This window comes from Haliotis rubra, unplaced genomic scaffold, assembly GCF_003918875.1.
Source record: "Haliotis rubra isolate DU_JTF1 unplaced genomic scaffold, ASM391887v1 Scf72, whole genome shotgun sequence".
In the NCBI taxonomy this organism is placed as follows: domain Eukaryota; kingdom Metazoa; phylum Mollusca; class Gastropoda; order Lepetellida; family Haliotidae; genus Haliotis; species Haliotis rubra.
Window position 1 is genome coordinate 1747094 of NW_025767435.1, and position 10806 is coordinate 1757899.

Consider the following 10806-nt stretch of genomic DNA (forward strand, 5'->3'; position numbering starts at 1 on the left):
ACAGAGCACGTTTGGGATGCACTTGGGAGAAGGCTTCGTGGTCTTAGGAACCAACCTCAGAATTTGCAGGAACTTGGCGCAGCCTTGCAAGAGCAATGGCGCAGAATCCCCAACCACGTGTTCACAAGCATCAGGCAGTCGATGAGGAGACGGTGTTTGGCAGTGGTGAATGCGCGGGGCGGCCATACACGATATTGAACTGAGAAATTTCGCATTTTTATTCTTGTGACTTGACATTCTGTATACCCATGTTTTGGAACGGCGGTGTAGCCTAATGGAACTGATTATGGCACTGTCAGTGTATCGAGTACATCACACAGATCTCAGCAATGAAATAATAACAATTTAACCATCTTACCATCTCTTGTTCTTTTATAGTGCCCTGAAGAAAGAATGTGAAGTTTCTTTTTTTGACTCAATATATATCCCCCGCTTCGAGCTAAACGCGCGGCGGGGGATAACTAACTAGATTCAAAAATATATGTTTGTTTGTAAAGTATCGGCCGATACTATATACGATTTGTCCCGAGCAAACAAATGCTTGCAGCATCATCATGGCGTCGTCGTGTTCGGTAACGCTCAGTACAACATGGTCACACACTGTATTCTCAAATGGCAATGTCCACATCTGTACCTGGGTTGTAATGATGCTAACACTTGTTCCTTGTTAAATAAACTTTCTTCTCAAATTTAACCTAGTAACCGGAAATATTTCTATCAGTGTTTGTTCATACAATTCCGGCTTCGTTAAAGGTAATTGGAAACGACCTATTTACACTTTCGTCCGGGCAGCGAATGTCGCTGATATTTTAAAGCGTGTCAAAATACATATCATATTTTATCTGCCACTACCCAACACTGACAAGAAACGACTTTTGTTACCACAATGGTCTTGTTAGTGCGCTGTATGCCTTAATGGAACAATTATTTTTAAAATGACGACGTAGATTGTATCTTGCTCAGGTACTGCCTGCGACCGGAACCGACATAAATGGCCGAAGATAATTTCTTCTGGTGGGCATTGTCTCGTCACGAGCTTTCGACTGAGTCCCCAGTTTCCAGTGTGGGACACTGTGGTCCCTGAAGCCCATTTCTGATGTCCTCCGCCGTGATGTTGCTGAAAGCGGCGTAAAACTAAACTCATTCAATCACAGTCCCTGAACCGGATTATCTCCTCTTCCGCCGTTTGCGACAATAACACGATTTATTTCAAGTAGGTGTGTGTCTCTTCTTCCACGCCACCGTTGCAATATTCCGGTTACAACACGGGCGACCCTCACTGACTTGATCAACTAAGTGATCGACAGCATGAAGGACACACAAACGACAGGATAAGGCAACCCGATCGCACTTAAGCCAGCTTTTACAACCCGTTCTGTCCAACCTGGATTCTCTGTGAATAGAACACGCTGACATTAAATAATGTAAGAAAGGTGATATACGAGAGCTGTATGCCATCCGGTATTTCTATATATAACTCATCTCGCTCAAAAAAAACCCTAAAATTTTACGATAATGGGACATTTGTGACGAGATGGTTTACGATATGGGGTAGTCGAGTGGATTAGACGCCCCATCCTGACACCGCAGGTCCGGATTTGATTCCAAATATAGGTGCAATGTATAATCCCATTTTGTAAAGAAGCCCGACATTGTTGGATTAATGCTAAATGCGGCAACCGGCTCCCTTATCACGAGTGAGTGAGTGAGTATGGATTTACGCCGCTTTTAGCAATATTCCAGCAATTTAACGGAGGGGATATCAGAAATAGGCTTCACATATTGTACCCACGTGGGTCCCTTATTACCGAATCAGTACAGACATGTTGGATGGCAACATTCGAGTTCTGTTGATGAACTAACCGCCAGACTTTCCGTAAATAACTACTCAGTACTTTTAATGCCCTAATTCCTAACACGGGCTGTGTGTCCTAAAACTTCCACCCGAAATAATATATACTTTGCAAAAGATTAATTTAGATATTGCCTGGGGAACAGCCAAACTAGAGCGCGCTTCCCAAGTCATGTAAGTTCCACGTGCAACATGAGACGGAAGAGCATGAGTCATCCTCGGTAAGAATGTTTACAGCTCGTTTCTGGATGCAGTCTGAGACAAGAAATAGCGTTCTTCCCGAAATATGTTAAAATAACCACAAGGTTTTACAGAAGTTATATGGAGATAAGTATTTAAGAGATGTGTGTATGTTTGATAACTGCCATTTTATATTCTCACCTAAAAACAGCCGTTGCGACAAAAAATAAAATAAATAAAAATAAAACTCACAACATATCTTGGGGAATTTTGTGGCCTTGTTGTAAGAAATAAGACTTTGATAGTATTTCATAGATCTGGTCAAAGGGATATTCCCGATTGGTGTCACGATACAGGGGAACTGGTGGTCCCTTGAAAGCCATGCTTGTGAGGCCAAGGTTGGAAGAGTTGGTTAACTGCGTGTAATCAGCTGGTTTCGATAACACTGGACAGTGTGGTCCATTCTGGGTTATTTACAGACCGTCAGCTGAGTGCGGCGTAAAACTAAACTCACTCATTCCAGACCGTCGTTGATTTGGTTGACACTTGTCAAATTGCATAGATCAATGCGCACGATGTTGATCTCTGGATTGTCTGGTCCAGACTTGATTATTTACAGACCGCCTCCACATTGTTGGAATACTGCCGAGTGTGGGGTAAAACAAGAAAAAGCAAAACACATTTTTACAGCCCCTTGTCACAGATCTTTAATATTGGGAGTGCGGCCCTTAACAAAATCAAGCACAGACCAGAATATGACGCATTCGTCCTTTTAGAGAACCTCACTCTTCCCACATTTGTGGGCAAATGATCCACGTCAAACGATCAACTTGATACTACTACTTCCCTGATGAAAAGACTGAGGGTGGGTGATGTCAGCTGTTTAGTGAACTGTGTTATACGCTGCTGTTAATTTTCATGGATAGTGAGGAACGGATCCTGTATTTCTATACCGAGTTAACCCGTGCAAACACACATGTGATCAAAACGAAAACAAACCCAGATCTCTGTTATAGTGGACACAGTTGTATCACTACCCTCCCTTGTCATGTCGGTCCGTTTGTGGACATCGTTCCGACCATACCCGTGAAATGATTCAAGGAGTATACATTCTGGACCAGAAGCTCCATGCCAGCAACAGAGTGTGAACACTCATCCATCGGTATCCACTCTAGCCTTGGTTCACAAGCAGTTACTACATATTTATACATGTGCGTCATTAATACATGCAAGATCTTGACTGACCCCAGACACATATCATAAACATAAAATAAAACTAGAGAAATATTTGTAATACTGACAGCTTTATTTGAAATAATTTCCACTTAACATTTCACTGAGACAGAAGACAAAAGATCTTCAAAACTGTGTTCTTTACACAAAAAATGTAAACCGAGAAACACATACAGTAAAATGTGACCGACAGGTACAGGAAGAAAATAGGACAAGAAATGTCAAGAGGAAAGTAAATCGTATAACATTAAGCTTTGAAAGCCTTGTAGTTTGGTCGTGCTTAGGGATGACTGAGCTGAAGCTTTACTCAGCTTCTTCCTCTCCCTCCTCAAATTCAGCATCCTCCTCTGCAGTAGCCTCCTGGTACTGCTGGTACTCAGACACCAAGTCGTTCATGTTGGACTCGGCCTCAGTGAACTCCATCTCATCCATGCCCTCGCCAGTGTACCAATGGAGGAAAGCCTTTCTCCTGAACATGGCCGTGAACTGCTCGAGATGCGCTTGAACAGCTCCTGGATGGCAGTGCTGTTGCCGATGAAGGTAGCCGACATTTTGAGGCCTCTTGGTGGAATGTCACAGACAGCAGTCTTCACGTTGTTGGGGATCCATTCAACGAAGTAGCTGCTGTTCTTGTTCTGGACGTTGAGCATCTGTTCATCAACCTCCTTCATGGACATGCGGCCACGGAACATGGCAGCCACAGTAAGGTAGCGGCCGTGACGGGGATCACAGGCAGCCATCATGTTCTTGGCATCGAACATCTGCTGGGTGAGCTCGGGCACGGTGAGTGCACGGTACTGTTGGCTTCCTCTGGAGGTTAGGGGAGCAAAGCCAGGCATGAAGAAGTGAAGGCGGGGGAAGGGCACCATGTTGACAGCCAGTTTACGGAGATCAGCGTTCAGTTGTCCAGGAAATCTGAGACAGGTTGTCACTCCTGACATTGTTGCAGAGACGAGATGGTTGAGATCTCCGTATGTTGGCGTAGTGAGCTTCAGTGTTCGGAAACAGATATCGTAGAGGGCCTCATTGTCAATGCAGTATGTTTCGTCGGTGTTCTCAACTAGCTGATGTACAGAGAGAGTGGCGTTGTAAGGCTCCACCACTGTATCTGACACCTGAAATGAACAAATAAATTATAGAACAGGTTTACAGCAGGACACCATATCCAACGATTACCCATATAAAATATAATTCCTTCTTGATGTCTAAAAGATGTGGGTCTTCAGTGGTTCCATCACAAAGTACTGCAACATACCTCCCCAAATATAATGCCTTATCAAAAATAACGGATAGCAATAGTTGTAGTTTCAAAGTCGAAGACACAGAAACGACCACTCAACCAAGGATTTTGGCAAGGTAAAACGGCTTCATCATCAAATAAAAATCACTTTTTGAAATTACAGACAGACAGGTACTACTTGGAAGAAAGAACCAAACAAACAGCAATATTATACTCTTTCAAGACAATTTCAGAAATAAGTTTCACAAAACTACGCCATCCTTCTATTTCTAGACAGAGTGAGTGAGTGAGTTTAGTTTTAAGCCGCGCACTCAGCAATATTCCAGCTATATGGCGGTGGTCTGTAAATAATCGAGTCTGGACCAGACAATCCAGTGATCAACAGCATGAGCATCGATCTGCGCAATTGGGAACCGATGACATGGGTCAACCAAGTCAGCGAGCCTGACCACCCGATCCCGTTAATCGCCTCTTACGACAAGATTTCCAGACAGAATAAAGTAAAACACTACTATACGATCACTAAAGGTTACTCTTACATATAGTGACAGATTTCGTTTATCCTGTCAAACTCTAGTTTGTTTGCATCTTTTCGAAATGTTTCCACTGTAGAGCGGTCAAAATGTACAGAGATTGACATTTTGTACCATTCAGTCGTATTATAACACTACCCTACACCTTCAGGTGCCAGTTTAAACTCAGTGTTGTAATAAGAGTCACATGTGTAACCTGGACAGTGTCTGTATCACATAAGCATGATAAGGGGTATGATTAAATGCTAAGATCAAGCTTGCCATGACTGTTAGCAAGCAAGGTTTCTCTTGACCAATAAAACCATTGCCAGCACAAAGGATTGATCATCTCTCAGGATCTAGCAGTCCCTGATATCACTGGACAATATTTCAAATCACATCCACCTTCTACAGCATGAGATCGAGTGAGTTTAGTTTTACGCTGTACCCAGCAATATTCCAGCTATATGATGGCTTAGCATGAGGTTGAGTAGCTTTGTTAATATATTTGTTGATAACAAAACTTTCAAAATCAGAATGATATAGTTTATGAAAAACTTTAATCACCTTGACAAAATATTTTGATGACATTTTAACATACTGATCAAAAGAAGGTAAACACACAATTCTTTCACATTACTAACACTATGAATCATCAGTCACAATATTCACTTTAACTGAAAAGATAGGAAGTCTTTCTACAGAATCCCAGTATGATAAATATGAACATGAATGAACACTTACTTTAGCCTGAGAGTATACGCCCTCTAGATGGCACTTACAGAGGTACAGATAACCTGCGTATCTGCGTAAATTACGTAAATATTTATGTGCATCAATTCCTTTTAAGTCTAGTGCGTACAAGTACGCATGAATGTCTGTAAATACTCAATAATAAATGTGATCTTACATGCATACACACAAAAATGTCAAATCTTAGCTGAGGTATACTGAGAGGTTCTATTTCAGCAAATTAACTTGGGAAGTTGCAGTCTTTCTGATCGTTTCTCATATTACAGATCAATTATAAATAACACACACTAACATTTAAACTTTATTATATTTTTACAATTAATGGAAACTGGTAAAACACCCCATTGAGTTTGAGCGAGGTATGTACAGTACAACCAGAAATTATTGAGAATTTAAAGATTAAAAAAAAACAACTTTCACTCATTACTCGCGTATTAAATGTGAATATTAGCAGAACATAACTCCAGATTCAAAGACAGATGAACAGTTAGTATTTTGTCAAGTCACCATGGGCAGCAATGCAGGCTTCAATGCGGCGGGGCATACTACTGATCAAAGAAGTTAGAAAGCCGTGGTCCATGCTGTCCCAATATCGGACCACCCATCTTTCATTTCAGCAATATTTGTCAGATTTGTCTTATTGACACTTTCCATCATAAGTCCCCAAACATTTTCTATTGGATTTAGGTCAGGGCTATAGCTTGGCCAATCTAATAATGTCATATTTTGGGTCCGAAACCAGGCCTGTGAATGCTTTGAACAATGTTTTGGGTCATTGTCCTGCTGGAAAATCCATATCTTTCCATAGAACACGTGAGCAGATGGAAGTAAATGTCCCTTGAGAATATATGTGTACCGCTCACTGTTCATATTCCCTTCAAATACACAGAGGGGCGTTTCCCCTAACACAGATATGCCACCCCACACTAAATTTCGGACTGTACTTTGGGCGCTGATACAAAGGTTTTTAAGTTTGTTTGGTCCAGAATTTCAGTGAATTAGGAAACAGCCACACAGAACTTACATCTGAAAAAATCACATTGTCCCAGTTGAAATTTCTATGCTGTAAGCACCAGTTCAACCCTCGCTCCTTTTGTTCAGGTTTCATGATCGGTGATGGAATTCCTCAACTTTTCTGCCAACCCATTGCATGCAGCTCAGTTCTAATTGTCTCCTTACAGACAGCCACAGTTCCTCTATCAATCATATCCAGCCGTAAGTCTTCTAAACTTGTTTAGAAACAAGAATACCAAGCCGCCTCCTGTCACCGACAGTCAATTTTCTGGGCCTACCTGCGCCTCCCTGGTGCTCAATGCCATATCCATTTGCAATATTTTATCAAAACAAGATAAACAGTGGACAAAGGGATGCCTGTTCTACTTGAAATCACTTTAGCTGATCTGATGTCCTTGTTATAATACTCTAAAATCAACTTCCTCTTCTCTAAATCATCCATACTGAGGATCACTGACAATGTCGTCTGCTAGCAAGTAAACGAAGGGGGATAACTCTTCACAAACTAATGAAACAGGATTAACGGAGTTGTCTCTCTTGAATAAACCAAGCACTTGATAGCTGGTCAAGGGTGTTTATACTAGAAATCCAATTAAACATATTCCTAAAATTCTCAATAATTTCTGGTCATACTTGACAGTTTGTTTGGTTACTCAAAGGAAAATTAGGATATCCAATTGAGATGAACATAAGAGAGTACATAACTCAATTACCCAAAACGTTATCTGTAGCTCTGACTTACCTTTGGTGATGGCACAACGGAGAAAGTGTTCATGATTCTGTCGGGGTACTCCTCCCTGATCTTACTGATGAGGAGGGTGCCCATGCCTGACCCGGTGCCGCCACCCAGAGAATGGGTCAGTTGGAAGCCCTGAAGACAGTCACAGCTCTCGGCTTCTTTACGGACCACGTCAAGCACAGAGTCTACCAGTTCGGCGCCCTCTGTGTAGTGACCCTTGGCCCAGTTGTTGCCGGCACCGCTCTGACCGAACACAAAGTTATCTGGGCGGAAGATTTGTCCGAAGGGACCAGATCGGACAGAGTCCATGGTGCCAGGCTCAAGGTCAACCAGCACTGCACGGGGGACATACTTTCCTCCTGCAAACACATACAATACCAAATTACTTACACCCAATAAAATACAGATTCGTGATCACCCAGTGCTAACACTTAATATTTTCATAACATTAAAGCCCTGCATACATAAATCATTGTTAGGCAAAATAAATAGATCCGAACAGTACACTAAAAAAGATTTAACATGTTGACTGCCACCACAAGTACCCTCGTATCAATGTCTAGCCGAATTACCACTATGAGTTATCTCGTAGCTACATCAGTGGTATTTTAAAACAAGTTTCACATGTTGCCAAAACAGGCACAAGAAGCAATCATCTCCTGGCGGTAACCTGAACTTATCAAAATAAAACTTAAGATGTAAGACATTGCAAAGTCCTACAGATGTCAAGTGCAGACAATAACAGTTTAGAGACCAGAACATTACTCCAATGACAGGCAATCACTTCTGAATTTTCAAAAATGAGAACAGCTGATATTAAATTGAATATGTCTTTGTTCATGAGACACACTTTTCCTGTCCACAAACCTGTTGCTTCATTGTAGTACACATTTATTCTCTCCAGCTGAAGATCAGAGTCCCCATGATAGGTGCCTGTGGGGTCAATGCCATGCTCATCCGATATTACTTCCCAGAACTGGAAAATAGCATCAAGAACTTAGGAAACATTTAAACAACAAAGATCTGTCTTCAATTTGAAAATGATCATACTAAGGTTATATGGGCCTGTCCAAAATGACTGGTAAAACTCCCGAAACACTTTAAACTGGATATGACAAAGACATGATTTGTTTCAAAGTATTTATTATCATACTCTCAAAAAAATAGACGCATGTAAAGTAACAATGAATTATTTGACAACTTGAATGAGGCCCTTTAATGGGTTCCTTTCATCGTATAAACACCTCTCTAATTTTATTTAACGAGCCTTCCTTGGATTTAACTAAGATAGGCAATAACTTTGAATAAGAGCGTCGCAATGGGTGAAAGGCATCTCTCAGTGTGTTTTATCACCTCGAAAGTTCCGGTCACTGATTGTACCTCTGAATGCTAAACATCCGTCTCTCGGATATTCAAATAAACATATGAAACGGAAGAGTTTCCATAGCCCGTGAGAAATACTGCCACAATCTCGGGGCATCTATTTGGCATTCTAGAATCTTCTCTACAAAGTTTTTTAAAAACTTCGAATCGAAAACTTTGTCAAAGATCGGTACAAAGCCGAGTCCAGAAAGAGAAGTCGCCATTTTGAAACTTGTGCCGTAAAGCTCGAGAAAGCTCCTTTCTGATTGGCTACTGTCGACTTCTTGCCTGTCATTCCATTGGTCGGTCAAGGTTCGTAAGAGGTTGTTCTAGCGTGACCCGTAATGAGATGTCCTGGGTCTTCAGTATTGCGGGAAGAGGGCACCAACATCTGATGATTATGAGACTGGACGAAAAACACAAAAGGGTACACCTATCACATGTGCGCGCATTGTATGCAAAATCGGTTGTGCAACGTGATAAATGTTTGGGCCATTTTTTTAATTGATTGGTGATAGACAGTGATGACTTAAGTTAAACTAGGGATACTCTACAAAACTCTTATATAGTCTCCCTGGTTAAACCAATATCCAAATGAATAATTATCAACTTTTCCCATTTTGGTACTCAAAGCTGGAGGAAACTATCACGTAAAACCAGCATGTTTGATGGCCTTTTCAAAGATGTTTCAATATGCTTAATCCCGTGACGATATTGCTCACATATTCCTAATTTATGTCCCGCGTATATCCCCTGGTACTTGGTGCTTCACATTGTGTAATGTATTATCAGGTCTTTGGAAACAGTTGACTAACACGACCATCCTTCATAAACAGGCATGGCGCGATGATTCAGCGCCCGATCAGCATTGGTGCCGTCGACCTAGCTGCCAACATCACAACATCACCTAATGCGCAAACTCGACATTATTCATTCTCAGTCTTATTCACTCTGGTCTGAATCATGACACATGAGCTGTTTTAGGTAACAAATATGGCAAACATAGGTCCTCATTACTTTCTATAATATCACTATTATACTATGACATTTAGTGCATGTTGCCTAAACTTTACCAGTTATCAGAATACGCAAGTATACAGTACGCCTTGCACTGGATCGGTATTGAGTGATCATATGCTTGTTGATGTATATTAATAATGATATTCGGTGTATCTAATTTCTGTTTCTGGATAGATAATTTATGTTAGACATCACTGCGTCATCATATTAATATTAACTTCCCAGTCAATGAGTTGCAGGATGAAAGAACATTTAATGCAATGAAAGTAGGTCACTGACGATGGGGATTTAAATGGTTTACTACACACGTATTAAAAACCATAAAGCTGCATTAATTAGATTTAATCTGTTCTGGTCAGACTAAACAAACGAAAGGTTGGAAGGCAGAAGTTGAATTTGATTGTCTACGGTGTCGTTTACCAACACAGAATTATACCACATCAATTTGTCGTGACAAAATGGGACGAAGCATCCCTTATTCCAAGGAATATAATTTTGGTAAATCCCTGAAAAAACACACTATTTTCGAGGGCTTACCTTAGCACCAATCTGGTTGCCGCACTGACCAGCCTGGATATGGACGATTTCACGCATATTGATGTAAATTTGGAGATAACCCTTTAAAGTATGTTGCACACCGTGCCTCTGAGAGGGATAACCGTTGAAACTGGCCTCGTAGCCGTTCAGACAAGTATTTATATGCAGAGAGGAATTCCTCCGCAATTTCGTCTCTTTTCATTGGCTGGAACAGCCTTTGACGGACTAATTCGTCTGCTAATACATAACTTATGGTATTTGTTCCCGTGGTTACGCATCTTTATTAATCTTAATTTTCAGAGTTATGCTGCTTCATGGAGATGATATGCACAGACGCACTTGTATAAATGTCAATTAATATTGC

General features: G+C 41.1%; 1 protein-coding gene across 1 annotated transcript; it reads right to left on the reverse strand.

Moving 5' to 3' along the window:
* Positions 1 to 3319: 3319 nt before the first annotated feature.
* LOC124259420 (tubulin beta-4 chain-like) lies at positions 3320 to 10586 on the reverse strand. The gene is given in 5 exon segments (XM_046693564.1): positions 3320 to 3759; positions 3762 to 4380; positions 7527 to 7882; positions 8391 to 8499; positions 10443 to 10586. Coding segments are annotated over 5 exon segments (1332 nt in total). The 5' UTR covers positions 10500 to 10586; the 3' UTR covers positions 3320 to 3568.
* Positions 10587 to 10806: the final 220 nt, after the last annotated feature.